This window comes from Dicentrarchus labrax, unplaced genomic scaffold, assembly GCF_905237075.1.
Source record: "Dicentrarchus labrax unplaced genomic scaffold, dlabrax2021, whole genome shotgun sequence".
NCBI classification, from domain to species: Eukaryota; Metazoa; Chordata; class Actinopteri; family Moronidae; genus Dicentrarchus; species Dicentrarchus labrax.
Window position 1 is genome coordinate 14,564,489 of NW_026136719.1, and position 26,697 is coordinate 14,591,185.

Below are 26,697 nucleotides of genomic sequence, written 5' to 3' on the forward strand. Positions count from 1 at the left end.
CTGGAGGGAGCTTTGTTAAACGTGGGAAAATTACCTGACATCATTTGGGTAGACATATATTCCTTTAAGACTATTTCAAAATATTGCCCAAAGAGAATGACCCATTAGAAATATAATTATAAGAGAAAAATAAAGTGTTGAGTCCATACTGAGACAATAATTTAAAGGGCACAAGCACCCTTAGATTTTGTTGACCTTAAATCTTTTATTTTAGGGACAAACCTGCCATATGTCTGACTTACAAGCGTATGGTTTAATCTGAGAAAAGGCAGCTCTGTAAAAGCTGCATAATCAATCCTCTTGTCATCCTCGGAGAAGGAAGAAGGGTGCATTTGTACAAAGCTGCTATTGAAAGCGTGCTGACCTTTTCTCTGCTGCTGTGGTATAGTAACGGAACAATCCATGAGAAGGTACTGTTGGAGAGGGTTGTGTGCACTCTAAACTTCTCACAATTACATCCATTAATAATCCCAACAGCCATGACAGCACAGAAATTAAATGGAGGATTTTCTCATCCTGCAAACGTCTTCTTCAAAAAGAAAATAAATAAATAAATCACAGAGCCTCTACATCAGGAAACAGCACCTATCATTTTATTTTTAAAGGTAGCTGAACACACTGCTTATGCAGCTTCTTAAACTGTATGAATTATAGATGTTTTTTTTATCTAGTTCAATTTATTTGGATATATTTATTCCCTTATTTATAATTGAAAACGTTGCTGGCACTTTATGAAACTACTACTGCATCGGTTTGCATTATATAAGAATACCCTGACAATGTTGTTAAGTAAGTTGAGTGTTTTTATGTGTTTTTGTGGGGGAGATTTTATTCCTCCCAGTACTTTATTGTAACAGTAAAAAGTATCAAAACTTAAAATCAGATAACTCTGACCAGCAGGAGCAATTGTCTTATCCTTCCACATAGGAGACTGGTAATGAGACCACCAGATCTTAAGGGAGTCATTGAGGTTGTTGTGCCTCAAACAGGAGAAGGTGTGACAGTCGTGGTATTTGCTTGACATTTTATCCTTGTCAGCTCCAACATCCTTCCCCACTGTGTCAGAACCTGAGAGGGCACCTAACAGCTGCAGAGAACGCAAAGTGAGTTGGTTTATATCAGCATCATACAAACACACACAGATTAAGATGAAGAGAAGAAGAACAAGAAGAACATACTGTTCCACATTTAAAGAACACTGCAGGAAACCAGATGTGACTGACTGTACGCCTAAGAGGTGAGGTGGGAGGAGAAAAAGAAGATCTTTAGCCTCAATCATTTGTGTGAAAACATAACAGCCTGATGTGTTTTTTGTTCACATCTCATGGTTTTTATTTTTGTTCCAAGGGACACAGATAACCTTGAATCATTTGTACTCGTTCACACAGGACATTTCATGTTGCCACAGCAATACAGCACATCCATTTTGGAGATGTTGACCAAGCTGCATCCACACTGAGATGGATTTCATGGGATCTATTATGACACCTCATTAATACTTATTTAATCAGCAAATTGTATTCGACTGAAAAATGGACATTCAAAACACAGGCTGTCACTATAATCAGCTAGGGCAAAATCAAATCCTGCCGCCACAGAAAATGGTTACCAAGAAGGCAGTGCTGAAAGGAGTTTTTACATCCTTTACTTAATTAATGTACACCACAATGTGAAACACTGTTATTAGTAAAAGTGCTGCAATCAAAATCTTTGATGCCCCCTTTTAGAATTATGTATTATTATAAACAGTATATTATTGGTAGAGTATTATTGGTGCTTTAACATTTAAAGGACCAGTGTGTAGCAAGTGGCATCTACCGATGAAGTTGCAGATTGCAATCATTTGAATACAGCTCAGTCAATAAACCTGCAAAAGACATGAAAGGCCAGTGTTTAGTTTGTCCTTTCTGGATTACTGCCAGTTCAACATGGCAGCCTCTATGGAAGACAAACTGTCTCCCTCTGTAGAAACAGCTCATTCTTATTTTCAGGATAACATCTGCAGACAGTGGAAAATAGTGCAATGGTAAACGCATCAACTGACAGTGCTGAGCCTGAACATGACACTCTCATGAGGACGGTGTATAAGAAGAATGTGAGAGCCATTTCAGCTTTAGGTTCCTGCTAAAAAATAATGTAGGATTGTAAATAAACAATAACAATGAGGAGAGAAAGACAACAGCGGCACATACTGTTTTGACGCTTTATTCTTCCGTTCCGTTTCCTGATCATATCTGTCTAATATTTGAAGGGAAGTATCATTCATGACCAAGCAAATGTGTATATAGAGCTTATCTATGACTAATAAAAGAGACACAGTAAAGCCTGTTTTTGCAAGCAGTGGAAAAAGGTTCCTCGGGTGATACAGTTCACCATATCTGTTGTATTATTGTCTTGTCAAAAGCTTGGTGTGTCTGTGTGTGTGTGGCAAGTACAGTAAATATAAAGGCAATCGATGAAGCTCAGAAAGCTTCAGTTTCCCAGTTACTCATGAGGACAGAATACATAATGTGGCAGCTGTGTACACAGCATGCTTCCATCAGCAGACTAGCCTAGAAAATACCATTGATTTGTATAATTTCTATCTCAAAGCGTCATTCTTGTGTTTGATGACATAATCTACAGATGGCAGCTATCAGCAGTACATTCGCCTCAACGATGAGTTTCTGTTTAATGTGAGACACAATCAACAATAACTGTACGTGTCGGGATGAATGAACAGAGAGCGCCTCATTTAATAACAGAGTAGACTAGCTCTGTGTTATCTTTGTATATCTAATAATGGTTACCATGATACACTATTATAAACTGATGTTAAAGCATTTTTCCAAAACAATGTTACAACCAAACTGCACTTGTAAATTACACACATACACAGTTACAGTGTGCAGCAGTTTTTTAAATTATGACAAATGTGTTACAAAAGAACTGCAAAAGTTTTCAGCAACTGGGCCTTTTTACTAAATTATCTCCATAATTAATATTCTAAACAAATTCCCAGATGGACAGGTTGCTGAGAGATACAATATTTCAAGATTAAATGTCATCACCAACTTCATCCAAAAATAAAAAAAATCCTTGCTGAGGAAATGAATCACCTCTGAATTAGACATTCAGTCATTAGAAATGATGTATCATACTTAGATTTGCTGATATATATTCATTACTCGACATGTAATTGATTTAATGCAATAAATCACTGAGGCCCATATTCTTATAATTAATAGTACTGACTCAACAAGTTATAAGTTACAGCAAATTTATGGTCACCACAAACAAAACTTGGTTATATTTTCCTTCTTTTCACACTTAGTAACTGAAACTATTTTGGGGTTGAGGAACAAACACAAATAGCCTTAAATAAATATAAATGTATCTGTGTACACATACAACATGCTAACACAATATTCATCATCCATGTTAATTCTGGTTTAAAGTGCAGTAAGAGACTGTTCGTGTTGTGACCTCAGTCAGTGCTCTGCAGGAGTGATGGAGCCAGAGAGAGTACACTCTGAGACTCGTAGAGACTAATGGCCCTTGACAGGGATATTAATATTTTAGAAGCCATAGAGGAGAACCTCCTGCACCCTGCTGTAGACCTGCTAAAAAGTACTTCTCACACTTCTCACCCTTCAACAGCTCCATTTTGGTTTTTACCCCAAAAAAATGTCAAAAGATGTCATTGAAACATTACGTATTTCACTCGGCTGCTAAAGAGATTATTTGTCTTTAAATCTCTCTTTCTGCTGCCAGTGTGATATCGGTGACTGTAAACCAAGACACACTGATGTATGCACTGGCTCATGATGGACTGATGTGTGCCGGATGTTCCTCCTGGTTTATGTCCGAGCAAACTCCTTACACTAAGATGCTTTAACACACAGGTTTTGGGTGTGGTCAGAGTTTGCCAAAGTCTAGTGAAAGATGCAGGATAGTCTGCCTGTGAGACCCAAATCACAGTACACAGACCAGGTTCAAGGTGTCAAAACGTAAGATCCAGTGGATATGAAACTTAACTCATATATTCTACAAGACTCTTGAGCTACTGGAAAAAGAAAAAAAAACATATGTGAGGGTCACTATTCAGCATGTGATGATCATTGGAAGTCTGCAGCAGCAAGTCAGAGGAGTAAAGATCATGCAAGACTAGGTTGATGTCCTGCAGAAAATTAATGTTTAGTTTTAGTGGTTTTCTTTGTGAAAGCTATCTGTTGAATCTTTATAGCTATAATTAGCAGATTAAATAACTCATTATACATATTTAAGATGACAGTAATGAAGGCTATCAGTCTCGATATTCCCATCCCCTCAACCCAAGGGTGTATGTCCTCACATTACACTTAAAAAGACTCAGAAGAATAAAACCAGTCATGTCCACCTTGCACTTTATTTTTTTCCTACCCTCTTATCTTTCCCTTTCATATTGTATTGGCTGGACAGGCAGCTGTCAGCCTCCCACTTTTCTGGAGTGGGGGAAAGCACTTGTTTTTGAGACGGTTCATGAATTCTGACAGAGTGGACACATCTGCCAGACAAAAATATCTTTGAAGTTCTGCTGCTATTGGTGGGGAAGAAAAAAAACATCTGCAGGCAACACTCGAAAACCACAAATTCTGAGTTGTGTCATTCACTTTTATTCCATCGTCAACTTTTGCTTTCACGCTCATGACTGCACATGATGAAATGTTGTTTCAACCATTGAAGCTCTCAAGTTCTCTTTTCAAAGTTAAAGGGTAACTTTTAACCTGGACCCTATTTTCTGATGTTTTTGTGTCTGAGTGACAAGTTTTTTAAATTGTTCCAGTATTAAGTGAGTTGCTGGTTGCAAATGTAATCCTTCCAGGCAACTGTCCACGATCAAGTTACGTTGTTATTCTAAGGGTCCGCCACACATCTGTGAAATAGTAAGATCCTTTTTTGTTTAACCACAAACAGCCGTGTGTTGCTCTTCACCAGACTCCATTGACAAATGCAGTAATTTTACCTTGCATATCCTCGTAAAACAAACTTCAGTCCAACATGACAGGAACAAAACTCACCAAAACCATCTTGGTTTGTCTGTCCGCTGTTCCAACAATCATTAACTCTGGTTTAGTCGAAATGAAACCTTAATTCAGAGTTAGATGTCCCTGTAAGCAGCGTCCTGATACTCCTCTCCTGATACTTTCCCATCCAACTCTGGGAATTAAGGGTTACTTTCAACCAAGTTGGGGATTGTTGGAACAGTGGAAAGAAAAACCTGGATGGCGTTGGTGAGTTTTGTTTTGTATCTGTTGAATTTGAAGTTATGATGATCTGCAAGAGCACAGCAGTTTACTTTCAAATCATTGTACTCCAGAACAATGTTTTCTTATCTGTTGCCACTCGTGGAGGATAACATCTCTCTCACTGCAGTCTCTTGTGTCAAAGTCAAACATTTTGTTGACCCATTCAGTCTTACTCCTGTGGATTAAATGTCATTGTATGCTCAAAATAAACTTGTGTTTAATACTTTTTTATTTATTTTTAATTTATTTACTAGGATTCATACTAGGAGTGTATTTTTTCTCTTTTCCAATCACAACATTTAAGTAATAGATCACAGATGTTATATTACAAGTATTTAATAAAATTAACCAATACATTGCAATGATTTCTCTACAAAATCTTAAGAACAGAGCCTGAAGCCTTACGGCTGCCGTGAGTACATCTTAGACATTGCATCAGAGCGCAGAGTGGATGAATTCTCTGCATCTCCTCTGATGACTCTGTGGATCCAGGGCAAATATGAGGAAATCTTCATATAGACTCCATAGTTGTACCTGGTGCAGGACTTGTCATAGGAAAGGATCCCTGCAGCATAAATGTCCCCAGTTTTAGCATCTGTGACAGCCAGAGCGCCTCCTGCATCACCAAAACAAACATTTCCCCCAAACTTGGTGGCTCCGGTGCAGAACATGTTGTCGTCTACAGATGGTGTGAGCGCGATACGTTCATATTCTGCCTTACAGATAGAGTGATCGGCCAAGGGGAGTATGAGGTGTTTGAGTGATGTAGCAAGGGTGAGGTAAATCCCCCAGCCCCAGCCGGTGATGACTCCTGACCCTTGCACAATGCCTTCCAGGTCCTGACCTCTTTCTGGCAGGGGGATGGGGGTCACTTTATCACTCATAACCACAGGCTCTTTGAGCTGGATCAGAGCCAGGTCGTTGTCCCAGTCAGACTGGTTCTGGAAGCCTGGATGGAGAACAACCTGCAGGAGGGGAAGGAGAGAGAGGAAGTCTAATTGAGTGTGTGGTATTTTCATTTAACTGTAATGCAGTAGCACAGCAATAAAAATGTCCCTACAACTAACTAACAACTACAAAAACTAACTTTACTAACTTTACATCAAATAGCTCTATAAATATATCTATTTTCACAATCTCTCTGTCAGTGTCACACATATATTTTGTGTCTTGTCACAGTCCAGTAAAAACGATTCAACTCCAACTTGGAGATTTCTATGTTTTTAGATAAATCTGGTGATATTCTCTATCTTTGTTACTGTCAACAAATCCCATGAAAAGTCCAAAACCAACAATGCAAATCTTTAAAGACTGGTCTAGAATACATACTTTTACTCATTAAAAGGCTTAGTAATATTATACACAGGATACACAGGAAATTCTTGTTAGTATGGAAATAAATAGAGTGTCACCAGCCCTATCCTTTAAAGGATTACATGATCCTGTATGTAATAAAACATAGAACAAAATAATGAGAGTAAAAAAAAAAGAAAATCTGTTTTTTTTTTGCTCACCTTCTCCACAGCAACCTCTTTGGAGACATCAGCTTCTGACCGGTGTGTGATTCCCAGGTACACTTTAGGAATGATGGGATCTTTTCCCTGAATGTCCTGTCGACTTTTCCTGACAAAAACGTTCCTGCCAGCCGTCAAAATCCAGCGGTCTGAGATGAGAGCACCACCTGCATAGCCTCCGTCCAGCACACTGTCAGAAATGTAAACCATGGCCTGCCAGGGGACGTGAGGAGCCAGAGTCCCCGCAATCATTCGCCTGGAACGGAGTGATGCTACCTTGGAAGCTGAGACATAAACACAGACATAAGTTGCATGAAAAAGTCATGATAAACTGTGAGAATGGAAGAAAAGAAATCTGCTAAAATCAGCAGCTTCAGCAAAGAAGAAGCTGCTGGATGAATGTGAGGGGCTGCGGTTTGCGGTCATACCCGGTTTTGTTGTTTTAATGTGTGCATTTGTGGGCTGTCGAGTTTATATTGTCTATACATATCTGTAATATCTGCCTTGTTGATGTTTTATTCTGCTGTTGGCAGAGAATTTTACTTATATTGCTGTTGTCAAGTTTGTCCCCTTACTGGTTAATTCTAACAACATTATAGTGAGGAAGGTGGTATAATGAACAAATTGTAAGTAAATTGATAATCAGTTTATATGCAAAAGCTTGCCAAAGTTTGTGTATGTACATTAGTACTCTTTCCATCGCTGTTTTTATGCAATAATCTTTTATACCGCTGACTCCACAGCAACCAAGACTTTCTCCAGGTTGCAGTCTGCTCTTTGATGACATCTATTATTAATCTAAAGTTTGTTCTAAACTCCAAAAAGAGCACATGTATGTATTTAACAAAAGCACAAAGCTATGATGTTCTAAAAACATTAAAGTTTCATATGCTGGATTAACATTTCATTTGTGATTGCTGTAATTAGAGTCTGTCTCTGATAGTTGTGTGTGACTCGACTGTTTTCCTCTGGTTTTTATCTGAAATTACTCTTAATTTCAAGGAGCATAAAGCTGTGTATGTTAAACACTGTTGACAACTTTTTTGTTCTTCCCCCATAGCATACTGTGGTAATTTCCAGAGACCCGCTCTTAAACAAAGCTTTGTTGTCTGAATACGATGCTTTCATGCTCCATGGGCTTCCTCCAGAAACAATGGCCCATAATGATTCATCATTAAGCAAAAGAAGGGAATCCATCCACTCTCTGTGCTGTGATCTATGTGTCTTTTGTGTGACAGAGAAAATGAACACTGCTTCAAGTGATCTTGAGTGATGGCAAAATTGTTAGTTCAGGGCTGGCTCCATTCTGCACAGTGAAGAAATGAACTATGTGTGATCATTCATTCTGATTTAATTCTACATCCATGATTTCCAGTGTCTTTTTTTGAATTAATGTATTCAATACAGTACACAATGGCTTACAGGCATAATTAAATGAATGAATGACTAATTCATTTAATGATGATCAAAATAATAAATTTACAGACACTGCATTAATAGAAAATGGATTCGAATTAACTATATTGTTATCTCGGGAAAACAAAGTTTCGTTATCTCGAGATCTCGAGAAAATTATCCCGTTATCTCTGGAAAACAAATGAAATTAACTCGTTATTCCAGGAAAACGGAGGAAATAAAATGCATGAATGCATGGCCCTTTAGGGCTTCCGTAATTAAGTTCCCTTCTCTTATCAACAAATATTGTTTTCCACAAGCCTTCAGCCAGTTTAGTCAAATCTCTCACTGGTGCCTGATCACTTGGTTTATTGTTATTTTTTAAAAAGGACTGTTTGAAGAGAAGCAAGGAAGCAGGCAATTTCCCTGTCAGATACTGTAGCGTTACAGCCAAATGAAGAGCAATATCTGAAATGAGCAGTAATAGCCGAGCCCTCAGATCCTGCAGGGTTGTCCGTGTCATTTCATGCAAGAGTTATCTATCTGAACAGCAGCTGTTGAGGAAATATTCGTGTAAAACTGTAGCTTCAGAAAACTGGAGCCTGTGGTCGCTTCGATCCACTTGAATGTGAAGTTAAAGGCTGCTGTTTAGATCTATGGATAAATGTGGAGTTTATTGGAGTTGTATTCTGGCTGTGACCGTGATTCTGAGAGATTCTGTTTAACAGAACATGCTATAAATTTAGGTTTAGACCAAATAATAGCCACCTTGCAATATTGGGCTGTCGGTCTGTTGGCACTTTGGTCCAGCATTAATTACTGTATTTCAACCACTATTGGGTAGATTGCCATTACATTTGATACACATATCATGTCCTCCAGACGATGTTTTGTAATAACATTGGTTGTCCCTTCACTTCTGAAAGAATGCCATCATCGGGTCAAATTTTAAATTTCTCCATAACCTTGGTTTAAAGCTGTGGAACTTCATGACTGATGATCTCATGTAACTAAACTCAGTTTTGTCTTTTAAATCTCTTATATTTATCGTATCGCTTTCTCTTAACTGATGTCTTGTGTTGTAGTTGTTTTGAATTATATTGTTTTTTAAAACTTTTAGGATTCTATTTTCTCTAACTTGGCTGTAGTGCATTTGTAAGTTATTTTAGCAAAATACCTGCAAAGTTAATGACATTCCCATCAGCCTCAGCTGTACTTTGTGATTAGAGGTAATTAGCAAACGTTTGCCAAAAAAGGGATGGTGAACATGGGAAACATTAAACCAGATAAACAGCATGTTGGCATTGTGAGTATGTTAGCATGCCAAAATTAATATTTAACTCAAAGCAAAGATTGTCTTGCTTTCTTTCTTGCCAATCAAATACAGCACCTGTATATTTATTATAAATATAGAATACTAAAGTAACAATTAGAAATTGGTTTTGAATTGAGACACCATGTATATGAGCATGTTTGTATATGTTATTGTGTGTCTGTGTGTTACCTGACACAGAGCGTTTCATCCTCTCTTCAGTGTGAGGCACATCTGCCAGACAGGCCCATGCAGCCAGCAGGAGCACAGTCAAAGAAAACCTTCAAAACAACAACAGAGTCAGATGATAAACAAAATTAAATGTTTTCTGTTATTTTGGATCAATTGAGACAATAAAACTGGGCCCATTTATGGATTAAGAATGCAACAAATCAGTTTTTTTTTATCACAGAGTTACATAATTCAGTATTTGATCATTTGCAACAACTCGCAAAGCATTACTGAATAATTATTGGAACATTAAGTTAGTGTTTTAAAAGATCAGAACTTTCATAGTAAAATTATGCTTAGTTTTAGAGATTGTAACCGTTCAGTTTTAAGTAATAATAAAGCTCAGCCAAAGATCCCAAGTATATAACATTTAGTACTAAGAGAGAGAGCTTAATGCTCAGGTGTATTTAGATAGATTCAAAAACTACAAAGACAATAATGTACTTAGGATTATAACTTACCACATTCTTTTGGTAATATTCATCTTCTGCAGTTATACTCTCTCCTCTCGAGTGCGTTTTTGCATTTTGGAGCCGGGAGGTATATATATATCTGCTGAAAATTAGAACCTTTGCCCTGGAAATTTCTGCCTTGCACAAAAACATTGATTCCTGGAATCTGAAATTAATGATTGCGAAATCTCACTTTCCATCAGTTCAGAGACTCGTCTGGATTCAGGAAAAAGCATATTTATCCATGACAACCCCGGTTTCTTATATAAGTAATACAGGAAATTCAGCTCAGTCTGTAAAATTACACAGTAATGTCATAGATCGCACAGCACAACAATAGGTAAAAACCTCCAGTTCATGTTTCATATAATTATATATAATTCATGTAAGAGTTGAGCTCTGATTGATTGAGCTACTTTTAAACTGTTCAGCTCATTTGTCAGTCAGAATGGAGGTTTTTAAGAAGGAAACCATTTCAGAAGTCAGTGTTTCATAATTCCCTACAGTCACTAACAGTTTGTACTGTTTGCATCATAGTTTTGCATCATAGATGACTAAAAGTAAACAAGGCTGACTGACTAAGATTTTCTTTGTGGATAAGAATAATGATATGGCAACACATTGCAATGTTTCTTTTTTATTATAGAAAATAAGGCACATATTTCCTCATTATCTACAGTGCAGTAAATGGTTAACTTTAGAACCAGTGAGTCAGATATGTTGCAGGGAGGAAAGTCCAGCATTACTGCTTTGGATATTTGCAAGAGGTCACAAAGAGGTTCTAGAGGGTTGTAATTATAACGTAATTTCAGGGTTTGCCTTGATGATTTAGCATCTGACAATATATGTAGTGCAATACAATGGATTATTGAAAAATGCTGCAGTTGTCAAGTCACACTCTAAGGTTAATGTTAACAAACGATACAGTAGTATGCAATAGGGATATAATGATACACTATGTGAATACAATTAACGATACTGGTTCACAACATGATTATTTTTAATTGAGGACGAGATTTAAGACAAATTATGACTGAAAACTATTCCTTTATTTCTCAGACAAAAATATACAATATATATTTTCATTTATATTTATCAAATTATAGAATCCGTTCCTTATTTCTGAGGTAAGGTGTGAAAAATTCCGCATATTTCCTTTTCTTTGTAAAAGTAAAACTGATGTCTTTGTGCCTTGACACAGCTTCTGAGCGATGTTAGATGTTCGAAACAAGCAAAGTCAAAAGTAGCTAGCGCCCTCTGCTGTAGAGGGTCCCAATTAATTTTTCCTCTCACCGATTTAACAGTCTTACGATATATTTTTACATCCTAATGCACAAGTTACAGTGTTTGTAATAAAACACAATCACAGTTTTTTTGCATTTTCTTTTTCACTGTCAGAATTAACTGGTTTACTGGTGTGTGCAGAGTGTGTATTTATATTGTAACTATAACAGTATGTACATGAATAGTGACACAGAAAGTGTACACAAGGTCTCCCTTCCCCTTTCATGCAATCAGTGATTGTGCACGTGACATGAAACGCATGAAACACATGAAACAAGCCTAACTAGAAAGATTTCAGATTGATATCTTGGACTTCACAGTTAGATTAGTTGTGCAAGAGGATTTAACATAGGTTCTTGAGAGCCTTGAGAAACTATTTCCTGAAGGTAATCAGTGTAGGCATATTATTAGATATGAAAATCAAACACTGATTTCAAGTAATTTCATGGTGGCAGTGTTAATCAAGCTGTATAGTATTCACTGACCCGAGGCAAGTGCACCCTTAACTAGATCGGACACAGAAGCTGTTCATTTAAGAAGCACTTCTCTTCTCTGAAAGTCAGCACTTTAACCTCATAGTCATCATTTTATTTTAAGTCCACTGAGCTAGAATACAGAGCCAAAATGACATTGTTAGACTACACTTACTTTTAGAAAATAGTAAGAACTATTTATAGATATATTTTTTAATAGTTTGTTGCAGCTGTTTTTAAGCTGTGCTATCTGCATGGCTGTGGAAGGAAATGTCTGCCAGTTGGTTCGTCCACTACATTTTTTCCAGACTGAAATATGAACAACTATACGGATTGCAACAAAAACTTAAACACACATTCATGTTCCCAAGAGGATGAATTCTTGTGACTTTGGTGATCCTCTGACTTTCATTCTAGTGCTACCGGCAAGGCAAAGTTTCCACTAATTCAAATCTCTAAACATCTATCAGTGTTTCTCAAATCAACCCTAGGGGTACTTTGGAGTACTGCAGAGGGTATGTGAGAATTTTTTAAATATTGAACATTCTTAACTGTAAAACCCGACAGAAGAAGACTGTGCCTGGAAAAGAGTTTGACTGCAGTTGCCTCCCTGCCACAGAGAGAGATCTTCAGTGAAACACAAGTCCATGTTTCTCACTAAAGAAAGTGTAAGTTCAATGCAACTACAATGCCGTCTTAGTGTTATAGCGTGATGACAAAAAATTGGTTAAACATTTGAAATGTAGCATTTAAAGTTCCAGTGTATTACATTTAGGAGGATCTATTGGCAGAAATGGAATATGGCTGTAGGTCATAGTTTCTCCTACACACTTCACAGCCCGTTGTCATTCCCAGGTCACATACAGACACAAGTGCTATTCAGTTAGATGCAATCTGTAACATCACCACTGCCATCATCTGGTAAAAAATTGTCCAATGGTTTATAACTAAATATCTGCAAAACTTGAACACATTGAACTAAGATGGTGAACAGGGTAGGCTAAACATTATACCATTAACATTAGCATGTTAGCACTGTTATTGTGAGCATGTGACAGTAGTGTGATGACCATTTAGTTAAAAGCACTACTGTGCTTACAGCAGTTAGCATGGCTGTAGACTCCCAGTCTTGTTTCCCTAAGAATAGAGAAACTATATTTTACAGTAGACAAAAGAGATGAGACCAGACTTGACGTCATTGTGATTACATGGTTGGCATCTAAGACCCCTAGGCACCAGGAATCCCCATACAAGTAGCAATTAAATAAAACAATTTAGCTTTACAGAAATGATTTAATAAAGGAAAATAAGTTACTGTCTACAGGATAGATGAAATATCGACTGTGCCTGTCACCCCAGAGAGAATCCATACAGGTGTATGCTGCTTGTTTTCTGTTGTATTCACAGCATGACCTCTATCGGAGCTTATGCCATAATATTTGGCAGCAGGCTATAATGCAGTATGTTTATCTTTAATGTTCTGTAGCATTACAAGGCCAGTCACTCAGGTTACTGGACCCCATGTATAGTCAACGAGAAATCAGGTCAAATCTTATTGGAAAGCAGAATTAGACATACAATGTGACCCTTACTATAACATGAAATATGTCCTATCTCTTTGGCAGGTTTACAAAACCCCTTCAGGATTAAGTTACATAATGCTGCTCTGCATACACATCGCTGTTTAGTCCTTCTCTCTGGCCTCATCAACATTTCTTCAGCATTTAAACGCCACATGTGAGCTTCAATTTTCATTTCATTTTCAGTGTCTTTACCTTGAGTAACTCAAGCCCGTCTCAGGGAGATTTTTGAATGCAGGGGTAGTGTCAAAGCAAGGTCAAATCAGTGATGTGTCCAGCGATGTGTTGTCCAGTGTTTCCAATCATGTCTGAGGTCAGGGGTCTCACTTGAGTGCTGTAGTCTCTGCTCCCTGCGGACAACAAAGAGGATGAGATGTGTGCCAGACATTGTCAGAGAAATGCACATGGGCCAAGGCCATCGGGGGCAAAGCTGGACAAATGCCCAAGAGAGGATGGATGGATATTACCCCCTCTCATACTGTAATACAGTCACCTCTTATTAGTACAATGTAGTATCTTTCTCCGACTCTATTTCTATCTTTGTCTCTCATTCATTCCGTCTTCTCTTTTTTACTACTACTAAGTTAAATGTTGAATTAATATAATGAAGTGTGGACTGAAAGCAAGATTTTAAACGTGATGGAAGCTGTAAGATACAAAGCAATGGAGATGTTTCAGATGGTAAGGAACGGGGGGAGAAGACTTATTAAGACTAAGACACAAGTCTTAGTGCTTAGTTCATATTCATTGCTCAGATCAGATCAGATCTCTTTGATATTGACTACATTTTTAAAATAAATGTGAACAGCCAGATTTCAGTGAGAGCAGTTCATGGTACTGAACTAACCCACATGTAAAAAACAACAATAGCATGTCATACAAGGTCACATGCAGCACGCTGTCTCACAGAAGCAAATATGGCAGTCCCCTCAAGTCAGTGTTTATGGTTTCATTTATAACTTGATGTGCAGTGAAAGCCAGCAAATTCATGAGCATTGAGACAGATATTAATTATGGCTTTTTGGTGGAGATACAACTACATCTGCTACATCATCTCCAGAAGACTCTCACAACAAGACGTTTGAAAGTCACATAAATTCAGATACGACAATCCACACTCAGGTCACGCTGCAAAAACATCAGACCTGTATCTGATTCAGGACCACATATGAAAGTGGCCCAAATCATAAATGAAAAGATCAGATTCTATGTGATTTGTGCTGTTCACACTGTTATGAAAAAAAAGTCTGAGTCACACATAAGAATAAAAAAAATAAATCGGATTTGGGCCACTTATGCCTGCAGTCTGAACATAGCCGATGAGAGGTGGTGGGGGAGGCACATCAGAAGGAAAGAATGACAAAAGGAGAGTAAAACGCTGCTGTAGACTTTACCTTGAAGCTCTAGGGGAAGAGCGTGTGCATGTGATAAGGACTGCAAGCCATGCAGAGGGTGAGGGAAGGAGAGGGGAGGTGGAAGCAGTGAAGTGGGGGCTAGAGGTTGAGCGCTCCAAATAACGGAGAGAGAGGCGGAGGAGGGAGGAGGGAGAGGCTGAATCACAGGGACAGAGAGCTGGAGTGTGTGAGAGGCTTTGTGCTTCATGTGCTTCTCAGGAGGATGACTGATGAGAGGACTACAGCTCCACTTTCTTTTTCACTGGAGGATTTTTAAATGGATTCTACTTCCACTAAGTCATTGCTTTAATACTGGAATGTTTTCCGGTTATTAACCTCTGTCTGCACAACTGCTCCATGGTCCATAACAGCAGGAATGCCGGTAAGATCATCAGTTTTTTGTTTGTTTGTGTGTGTGTGGTATTATATTACAATTATAGTTTTCCATAGTAAATACCAAACAAGGAGATAAAACATCTCTACATTTGAGCTTTTCTTTTGTATTTTTAAACAATGCCAAACTTGAGCGTTGTGAATGCATGTGTGTCAGGCTGCACTTAAGTGTGCATTTGCATATGAATAATTTGTTTGGTGAGAATTCTTAACTGTTAGTGGTCTTGAATTATATTAATTTGCAATTTGCAATATGTGCCATTTTAGGTAAGTACTGCAAGTAAAAGGTTTCTATATTATTGCTTTAAGTAGACTGATGTATCTTGTTTTTCCTTTCAATTTTTCCAGGTCTGTTAGACAAGTTTAATTGTTAGTAAGTACAGCAATATCAGCCATCAAAACACTTAAATTAAGTGACTGATAAGCCTAAGATAAATCCCTGGGAATGTAACAGGAAGATGTTATATATATAATAACTAATTTGCATTTCTTGTCTCTTGATGCACATGCATTGACTGGCTCATGTTTGCATGCGGACACACAGAGTGTGTTCTTTAGTTCTGTCCTGTTGAATTTTAATTTCACTTTTCAATGAAACTGTTACAGTTGGTACTGTTTTCGCATTTTGATACACCAAGAAGAAGGATTAAATATAAAGTTATTTTCAGAAAATACATGAGCATATCAAGTGTTTTCTTAATCAAGATATAAAATATGTCCTAATAATAATAATGTCAGCATAATTATATTATTTGTCTTGTTTTATTCCAATGTTTAAAATTGCAGTTTGGGGAAGTGTTTCCTTAAGGTTAGTTAATATGAGATTGTTTGAGGACACTTCCATTAAAATACACTTCAACCTCTGATGGACCTTGAAGATTCTTATTTCCAAGCCAGAAATCAGTTAAAAGTGTTTGAGGATGAAACTGTCAGGTGGATTCCTGTCTGATGTCTAATGGTTCAGGTATGCAGCAGCTTTCCACTGAGTGAAGTGAGGTGGGGTGGGTGTGACGTCCATTAGCAGTGTGTAATTTAGACTGACGCATTGACACGATGGACGGACACACACACACACGGACACACACACACACACACACACACACACACACACACACACACACACACACACACACACACACACACACACACACACACACACACACACACACGAAGTTTCAGCAATCACTTCAAGTAGTGTGCAATTAATATTGTAAGTACACAGGGCAGCAGCGTTTAATTAAAGGGTACAATAGTGTTATAGTAGTAATATGACAAGGCAGGAACAATGAATTAACTTCATATTGAAACGTATTATAATTTATTTAAGAATTACGATATATTTACAAGACATGGCATTCCTATGTTAAGAGTTTTTAAAAAAGGTGTTGTTATTATAAATATAGCTTGAATGTTTTAAATATATTTTTACATTATTGTCATTGCTGGGGAACAAAATACTGGGTTTAGCCTGCGAAGAAGGGTGTGTTTTTGTGTTTTTAAGTTCCACATGTTTGACTCCTTTGCATGACAACTGTGGTGAAAGGTCACACAGGCTAGGTCTACTGGTATCCTGTTTTACACTTTGTTATTATTTAATCCGTACTGGCTTGTTCAAAAAGTTCCTGCGGGGTAATTTAGTTACCCCTTTGTATGCACAAATATTACACAATAACTAATTCTCAAAGTATTGCCTTCAATTTTAGAAAGACATTTTAAAATGTTGACGTATTTACAGTGTTCATATCCCTTGGTGTATTTTAACTGGAAAAGTGAAGGAATTTTATTCAAGCTACAATTACTGGGAGAAATTATTACGGAATGGAAAAACTAGAGTGACTGTTGGGCGGGCAGAAGCACAGCAAGAATAAATGTTGCCAGATGAAACTTTAAAGAAAAACAAGAACAAAAATATTCCCAGTTGTAAGCGAGACATTAACACAGGGGACGATGAAACAACAATGACAAGAAAGTAACACTGTTTACGTGTTTGTATCTGTGTTTGTGTGTGTATAAATGTGTTGCTTGTGCACTTATCTGACAAACACAAGGGAAACAAACACAGACAGAATGACAGGCCAAGATGTGAGGAGAAAGTCGTCTTCCTGCTCATGTGCTGTGGCAGTCAGCCTCAGGCGGCTCTGAGACAGCCTGTCCATTATTACTGAACATGACCCTTCTGTGCATCAGGCGACCTGGCCTGAGAGCCCTGACCAAGCCCCCACGGTCTTCCTACATATGCCTGACCTGTCACTCAGGGACACAGCCCTGTCAAAGGAAATTCACTGCATGCATGCACAACCTAAACTTCGGTCTCCAGAGAACGACAGACTGTAGGCACCATCAAAGGGGGCCCCTGTTCAACATAAGGTTTATTTTTGCACATGTGACCAAATCTGGTTTATGAACACTTGTGGGAGCAAAAGCAGTTATTATAGGGAGAAGTCTCGAAAATGGCTTTGAGGCTGCCTGAATTGGACCAGTACCTCAATACAGCACAACTACTAACCCTAATTGTTCTTACCATATTTCATTTCAAGGACATTTTCAGCGTTGTTTTCTTAGCATTAAGCTAGTGTTTATACACAGACACAGTTGCATGGGCATTTAGGGGGACCTACACTCACCAGAGGTGGCGCTATGCAGTAATCAGAATCAGAATCAGAATCAGAAATACTTTATTAATCCCAGGGGGAAATTACTTAAGTAAGTAAGAAGTAATGGTACTCATATGGACAAAAATCAGAAGTGCGGGTACTCAGCACTGGTGAGTTTTGGGCACTATCCCCCTGACTCTTCCTCTAGTGCCACCATGAGGTTGAAATTTCTAGTTCAGAGTGAAATATCTTGACAACTATTGGATGGGTTGCCATAGAATCTGCTATAAATATTCAAGGCCCCTAGGATAAATACTAATAACTTTGATCATCTTGAATGCCTCTAGCGCCAACATCAGGTGAGAATTTACACTTATTCAGTGAATCAACGTCTACTAGATTAATCGTTTCACAAACATTCATGATTCCCAGAGGATGTATTCCAATGATTTTTGTGATCCTCTTGAACTCTCGATATTTTTGTTTTTTATTGAAATATCGTAAAAACATTTGGATAGATTGCCATGAAATCTTGGTACACTCGAAGAGTCAAAATATCTTTTTGTCCAATACTTTAATTTATGACCTAATGTATGCATAAATAATGACACTCCCATCAGTCTCAGTTGTACCTTGTGTTTAGTGCAAATATTAGCATGCTAAAAAAAACTAAGACGGTGAAGATGGTAAACATCAACATGCCAACATTATTATTATTTACATGTTAGCATCCTAACATTAGCATTTGGCTCACAGCACTGCTGTGCCTATGTAGAGCCTCACAGAGCTGCTAGAATGGTGGTAGACTCTTTACTTTGTTTAACTTTAGTTTCAGTTCAATTAAAGTGTCAATATATTCCCATCTGTAAGGCAGGTCTGCAGTATTTGACTTAAAACACCCTGCTTGTATTGAATTAAAGGGGCTACTGTTGTCAGCCAATGAGAACCCAGTAATGTGGCTACTCTTTAGGGATGCACATTTCAACAACATATTATCACAATCACATTATGTCCAAGAGCAATATGCAAATTGCAGAAGCAGAAACATTTAGTGAAACACTGTAGTTCTGCAGAGATGCACTGGCTTACAAATCCTGTCCACCAGATTTTTAAAAACATGTTCAGTACAGATCCCCCAAACATTTAACATCAACATTGAATTGGTAATTCTAAGATGACCTATTATCACAATCAGTGATGAGCTGCACCTTGAATGCTTGATCACTATTATCAGTGATCAACAGACCACAATAGGAAGAAAACACCACAAATTAACATGATCTTAAGTTTTTAGTGAAAATGAAACCATGTAAACTGACATGTTGAAATTCCTGGTGCAGGTTTTTCATTATCTTTGCGCCTCAATGTCGCAATTTGCGTCAGAATTCATGCAATTTATTTTACTCATACATCGGTCAGATCTGAGCACACAGACGTGATAGACACATTTTTAGATAGACTGTTTCTTACCCTTTCCGAGGATGTCGTTTTCTCCGATCGCCATCGTGAACAAACGTCCATAAATCCACTTAGAAATCCTAGAAATCCTCGTAACGATGACTCCAGAACTTTTCTAAAAATCACCACGTTTTTAAGTTTACCTCAGTATTAAAGTAATCCAGTGATAGTTGTGTGTGCATCCATGGATGCACTGTTAACAGGAACAGCTAACAATTAATTCGGTATGCTTTTAATTTGCTAAACTGCAAAGGGGCTCAAGTTGTAGCGCACAGCTGACGCCAGGCAACATTATTTACACTTCCTATTTGCATTTCCCAGAGCATTATGGGAACGATAGTTCCTTAACTATGATTGGCCCTCAAATCTTGGGAAGACCAGGCATGATAACAGGGGGGACAAAATCCATTTTATAAATCCAAGTTTATTTTTTTCATGTTGCACTATCAGTATTTGTTTGACATTGGAGTAGGAGGAGTGTGTTGAGTGGTCTCACTTATGTCTTCAGAGGGGGGCACTGCTGTTTATAATCCAGAACTGATTTATTGCTAAAAAATTTACATTGACTGGTATCTTGAGATTGCAAGTCTGGTGAAAATGGGAGCACAGCGAACACACACACAAAATAATGAGCTATCATTCAGCCTTCTTTTGTAGTTCAAGAAATATCTAAATACAGATGTAGGACAGGTTGCACTGTGTAGTATTTAATTTTCCCTTCGCTCAAAACACAGGTAGATCTGTCAATTTGTAATGATTGGGAAGATGTTGGGATTGTATCTCTCTAACAGTAAAACTGTGTGTGTGTGTGTGTGTGCGCGCGCGCGCACGTGCACTGTTGTTGCTGTCAGCTGCTTGTCTCACTACGCCTGAGGTCTTGCCACAGGGAATACTTCCGCCTGTCATCTTCACTCAAGGTAAAAGCAAAAAACCCCTTAATGAGGTTCATTCTATCCTCCCCAAAATACATTTTCTTTTGTTTTAGCACCAGTACCATCAGACAACTTAAAAGTAAAAGGAATTTCTCTGTTATGACATGAAAACAATTGCCTAAAGCTGTTAAAAATTACTATTCATTTTACAAGCTAGAATTGTCAAATGTGTATGATTTAGGTGCTCGTTTCATGATATAGTTTCAGTTCACTCTGCTTGATGTAGTTGAATGATAGATAGATCATATAAAAAGTTGAAGATTCATAGGGATAAACTGATTGACGTCAAAATATTTTTGCCTTTTCCTCACAACCATCTTAGCTATCTCAGCAAAATTCTTTCATAATCTTTAACACTCAAAACACAAAAAAAGTTACTGTTACAGGTATGACATGAATACCGATGTGCAGAGAGAAACACAAAGACAGATGGATTTTGTCACAATCGTACTTTCACCAAACAAAACGATAGGAGACAATTCTGCAAAATACAAGATTTATTTGCATCGTATCTGAATATCAAAGTGCTGAATGAATGTTTGGTTAAACATTTCACGAGGAGTTTTTATGAAATATTCTCAATTTAATGCTGATACATAACAAGCAAGACCGTCAGTGAGAAGATTGGCTATTTCTATTTAGTTATTCTTTATGACTGCCACAGGGCCGGATTTCGTTGGATTCCCTGTAAAATCAATTAAACAAGGCGGTAACTACACAACAGCTCTTGTCCACAGTGGTCAGAATCAGTACAAAAAAATTATTTCAAAGTTCCTTGTACAGGTTTTAAGGCAACAAAAGCTACTTGAACGCTCTTTGGCATTGTTAAAAAAAAAGCCAGTATTATGTGTTAGTTTGACTGCTTTCTTAATACTTCATCTTCTTTTTGGGGTCTCAGAGAGACAAGACATGGTTAAATGCATTATATTTTTAGATGTTTTACTTCTGTGATTTGGGTTGCCAGTACTATTTATGCAGGATTAACCATAACAAAGATCTTAAATTAGTCTATTAGAATTAGGAGAGAGAGAGAGAGAAGTTGACTTCTCAAGACTTACCACAGACACAAGTAATGTCACCTTCATCAAATGTGAAAGCCATGTTTATGGCAAAGGGAAAGATTATCACTTCAGTACTTTCCTACATATTTGTCAAAAGAAAAGGAAAAAGCTAATTGATTTTGCAATTATTGTTATTATGTCTTCCACATACAGCAGTAAGCCATTCTCAACATAACACAAGGGTTAACTCTTAGGGAGCTTCAGCTTTAGTTAAGCATGCTTGAGCAGCATTGTTAATCAAAGGCACTGTACATGGATGTCACTGTCTGTTGGACGACAAGGCACGGACTCTTGCAGGAAGACGCATCATTCATGTTGCACTCTCTGAATGCTAGTATGATGGCCAAGTAAATACCAAGCCAACAGTAGAGGCTACAGACAATAGTAGCAATGAGGCAATCGGGCAGTGATTTGACACAGTCTCTGCCTGAGCTGTATTCTCACCTGAGGCAGAAACACAGCCAACTGGGATCCATGCTGTGTGCTCATTTCAAGACCATGGACTGATGAAAGTGGGCAAGCCGGTTGCAGATACACTGGGACCAGAGGGGTCCTCTGGGAAGCAGAGGAATATGGTACTACAAGATTTAGACGCTACACTGGTGGTCACAGTTTTCTAAGGAGACAACATGAAGGACAACATGAAGCTTTGCTTAGAAATCAGAAAGGACTAGGAGTCTAAAAGACTCTGGTACCTTTGCAGCTTGTCTGCACATAAATATGGTTTGACTGAAGTGATAAATTGAAATTAAATTAAACTCCACAAAGGTGTGACCAGATTTGCAAAGCGGATCCACACAGACTAAAGGCTGTAATTCCTGCCAAAGGTGCATCTTGTAAATACTCACTTGTAGGGGGTGAATATTTGTCACATATTGGAGAGCAACCTAGTACCTAGTAAGATTTCCATGTCACTTTCAAGGTTAAACATGCAGAGAGAAATGTACACCTTGTTCCCCCTTCTAAGATCACTTTAATTAATTTATTATCTAAATTATCTTCTCTTATGCACAAAGAAAATAAAATCAGTTTAATGAACTAAGAGACACTGTAAAAGAGCCCATTTTAAGTTGTAAGAGGAGAATTATCTCACAGATTTTCAGTGTTCATTCATGTGAGTGATGTGGATGAATAAATGAATATCCAGCAAAACACTTTATATACAGCACGTGTGCAAACAGGAAGTAAACGACAATAACAATTTATCACCTCGTCATTCAATGCTTCTAAATCTAAAACCGGCAGCAAAATTTGCTCTTTAATAACATTATACTGAAACTGATGTCCAAATTCAGCCGTAGATTCACTGTGAGAAGGGGAGGCAGGTGTCCCTTACTCTTAAAACGGTCATCAATGACACAATTTAAGATTCACCTGAGATGTTCTTTCTTCCTCTGCTGCCTAAAGTTGTAAGGAACAGTAACACAAAATACACCTTTATCTGAATGACAAAAAGATAGAGGAAGCAATGTTTTTGTGATTACTTCACACAACTTTGTAGTGATCTGTTTTCACTCTGACATTACAGTCTTTTTCTTTGATTCAGTGAGACATGTAAACTTCTAAGGGAGGTGAATACTTTTTTTAATAAGCACTGTATACTAATGTTTGATTAAAAATATCAACTATTTTATAGCCATTTAATTGTCTATGTTGTTGACACTGTATTTGAATATGAAAGGTTTGTCAAGTTTTATTATATCTTATTATATTTACATTTTTAAACTTTGTTTAAATAAATGATAAACATGCACAAAATAAGTGAATAAACAAAATAAAATAATACAGCAAGAAAGGATTAAATGCAGCAAACTATAAAATATATAAGATTACCCAACTTTACTGTACTGATAACAACTTCAGTATGATCAGTAACAACAAAATAATGTGCTGGAGTTCACAATATAAAATAGAGAGAAAAAGAAAGGAAAAAAAAAAAAAAGATTACATTCAAGAGTGAATATGCTAATTCTCAGGCTCTATCAGATGTTTACATTGAATTAATTAATTGGATTTCTGTAGCGATAACTCCCATGTGTTTTTACCATTAGCGTGTTTGAATTTTATTTGTGGACGGAAGATTGATATTCAAATTCAAAGTAATCAAGTGAGTGTGAACAAGTTGGGAGGGCAGACAAGCTTTCATATGCAATTCCTCTGACTCTTCATTAAATCCTGAACAATATGCTGGTCACAGAATGACAGACACCCACAAGAGTTTTTTCTGCATCTCAAGAACCTCTCATCATTCTGAGGTTGATTCACTGCTGATAACAGTTAGAGGATTTCAAGTTGACTGTGTTTCTGCGCCTAAAGCCAGAGTGAGAACATGGGATTTGGTTTGGTTTTGCTCTGGTCTGAATATGTCCATTCTTGTTACCCTTTGTTTCCTCGGATGTGTGTACCTTCCTGCTCTCCAGCCCAGTGAACAGCATAAATGATTGAAGGACCAGTGTATTTAGTTGTCAGCTGAGAAAGACATTTGGTACTGAACTTAGAGTTTCTGCATGGGTACTGACAGCATCGAGGTGCTTCCAACAGTGTTAGGGCACAAGAACAGCATGTAAGCAGAACACACAAGAAAAAAAAGGCAAAACCCCTGTCCTTATTCCGTTTGGAAATCTTGGAAAAAAGACTACCTACCTGCCTTTTATCTAAAACAGTTGTAGGGAAAACTGCACCATAAACACACCACTTTTCTACCTTAAAACATGGCAGATACCCTTGTGTTCTCAAATCTTTACATAGTTCTGGCTCTCTGCACCCTCTATATATTATTGGATTACAATATGTGCTTGACTCATGACACAACATCACAGTAAAACAATAAATCAAATGTATTTTTTTGAGGGATAATCATTGTACAGCCATGAAATGTGAAATACTGAATAGCAGCTAGGTGTATGTTAAAGTGAAATATTCTTAATTGTGACCTGATGGGTTTCAAAATGTATAATCGAATAATCCGGAAACTTATCTAAATCTTTCTGCCATTCTCATGCAAATGATACAGGTTAATATATCAGTCAAACACAAGATCTTTACAAAGTAGTTACTCCAAATGAATCACTAGCTTGAGGGGACATGGTTTTTTTTGGCTAAAATCTGAGCTAAAACCCAACCAGCAAGACTAGTTTAAAAAAAAATTAATGAATATATGAATACCCTACATGTGGACATTTACAGCTGAAACACATTGCAGAGAGTAAGTGACAGTAAGTAAGTGTTACTGACTCACCTTTTTGTTGATTGATGATGTTGGAAGGTTTGGTCTCTTTCAGGGATGAATACCTTACAGGGTCTAGGGTTTAATCTCCATTAGAAAGATTTGCACAGTTCAGCCCTTATTAAACCAAACCAATGGGGATCTGCGTCTTGAAAAAACTAATCTGGCGATAATGCATTATTGTACAGTAATTGTGTTCATGTGAAATTTTAACTTGCCATGTCCTTTATGGTTGAATAAGTTTAGAAATAAATATAACTCTAATGACAATCTGAGGATATATTTCAGGTATAGATATTTAGATAAATTTGAGGTTATTTTTTTGTCCAGGGGGATTTTAAATTGGGTGTGAACACTAATGTATGATGAGTGGCTTTTGGTTCCAACAGTCAAGACTAATGTTTTACCTGCATTGTTGATGTGAAGAGAAAGTTGTATAACAGAATACTGTGACTGAATGTGCTCGACAGCAAGATTAATGACTTTTTGCTGCTTTTATAAGACTGGATCATCATTTGGACAGATGATTATATATATATATATTTTATCTTTCATCAGCATAATTTCCCAGTCCAGGACATGGTTTCCTGAGCAGCCCTACCGCCTACACACCACAAAGGGGAAAACCAGTCAACCCTGGGCCATGACTGCTCTGCTTCCCAACGTCAGTGTTCCTGGGAGTACAGCAGTTCTGCTGCCGACTACCGACTCTTCATTTAACCTGACAGCAGCTGCTCTGGCAGGACTTGGTTCAGGCCAGTCACTGGCCCCTCTCTGCACACACTGTTGCTGTGGATTTCTCAATCGCACCTTGGCAGTGATTTTCATGGTCAGCCTGGCATTTGCCATTGTGGTTGGAAATGTTGTCACCCTTACTGTCTTTGTGCAAACGAGGCAGTCACGAACACCACAGGGATACCTGAAAGGTAAATGTTGCTCACCTTCTTATGACTAAATGCTTATTAGTCAAAGTGCCTTGTCAAATTTAAATGGTCCTTATATTGCACTGACTAGATATGATTATAATTTCATTCATCACACTTTTTTATTCCAAAACACCTAGTTTATTTAATACAATCCAAGTAAAATGTTTTTTCTCAAGTGCTTTAAAAATATTTGTAACACGAATATGTGCGTTTCCATTTTATAATACATTTTAACTAAAGTGTATTGACAAGAAAACAGTCTGGATGTGTCCCCTTAGCTCAATTTGTATTGTCTCTCTCTGACAGTCTCTCTGGCCATAGCAGACATGATGGTCGGTGTCCTTGTGGTCCCTTTCTCTGTCTACACCGAGATCTCTCTGATGGTGACCAGCACTCCTCCCATTTGGTACCAGGGTAGTTCTACTTCCCCAGCCACCTCCTCTTCTCTTGGGGGACTAGTCAGCCCTTGGCAGCCCTGCATGCTGATTGGCCCAGTGTTCGCTGGATGCACTTTTGTCTCTATCAGCACCATCTTCCTCATGACACTGGAGCGAAGTGTGGCCATCCTACGGCCACTCCACAAGGACGCCTTGGTGACCCGGAGACGAACTCTGCTCCTCATCCTGCTCTCCTGGGCCGCCAGCTTCCTGCTTGCTCTTGCGCCCCTCATCTTCAGCAGCAACTTTACTTTGGAGTACAATGAGTGCAGTCGTATGTGCAACTACACCCCACTATTGTTTGGAAGCCAGCTGCCACCTGATGCCAACATTTTGCTGTTGTTCCCAGCATTTGACTTCACATTGCTCGGTGGCACGTTAGCAGTTAACATTGTGTCTTTCACTAGCATCCGACGGTACACCCGAAAACGCAAACTGCTCTCAGAGGGGAGTCTGACTGACGGAGGGGGAGGAGGAGGAGGGGGAGGGTGCCCTCACAGGCCCTCCTTTTCAGACATCAAAGCTGCCAAGACAATTGGCATACTAACATTTGCCTTCACAGCATCCTTCACACCCATCGCAGTGTTTGTGCTCGGGAATGTGGTGGGATACACCTGGTGTAACTTTTCCTTTTTTGCCTTCTGGATTCTGACAGGAAACAGTTGCTGTAATGTAATTATCTACAGTGTCAGGGACCACCGCTTCAGGAAGGGTGTGACACTGCTTTTCCAACGAGAACAGTCCCCCCCACATGGCGAGAAGACCTGA

At 38.1% G+C, this 26,697-nt stretch overlaps 2 protein-coding genes and 1 long non-coding RNA gene across 3 annotated transcripts; 1 reads left to right on the forward strand and 2 right to left on the reverse strand.

Annotated features, from left to right (window-relative positions):
- Window positions 1-702: 702 nt before the first annotated feature.
- On the reverse strand, window positions 703-19,663 carry LOC127351887 (uncharacterized). The gene is made up of 3 exons (XR_007880990.1): window positions 19,360-19,663; window positions 13,704-13,858; window positions 703-1,087 (listed from the first exon to the last, which is right to left on the reverse strand). It is a non-coding gene; the product is annotated as an uncharacterized LOC127351887 (long non-coding RNA).
- Window positions 4,612-10,341, reverse strand: hp (haptoglobin). Its single transcript, XM_051379862.1, has 4 exons — window positions 10,181-10,341; window positions 9,681-9,769; window positions 6,782-7,065; window positions 4,612-6,232 (listed from the first exon to the last, which is right to left on the reverse strand). Exons 1-4 carry the CDS (start codon window positions 10,201-10,203, stop codon window positions 5,669-5,671), a joined length of 960 nt encoding a protein of 319 aa, XP_051235822.1. The 5' UTR covers window positions 10,204-10,341; the 3' UTR covers window positions 4,612-5,668.
- On the forward strand, window positions 14,998-26,697 carry LOC127351885 (beta-2 adrenergic receptor-like). The gene is made up of 3 exons (XM_051379861.1): window positions 14,998-15,284; window positions 25,125-25,492; window positions 25,799-26,697. The coding sequence occupies exons 2-3, from the start codon at window positions 25,210-25,212 to the stop codon at window positions 26,695-26,697; spliced, it is 1,182 nt and encodes a 393-aa protein (XP_051235821.1). The 5' UTR covers window positions 14,998-15,284; window positions 25,125-25,209.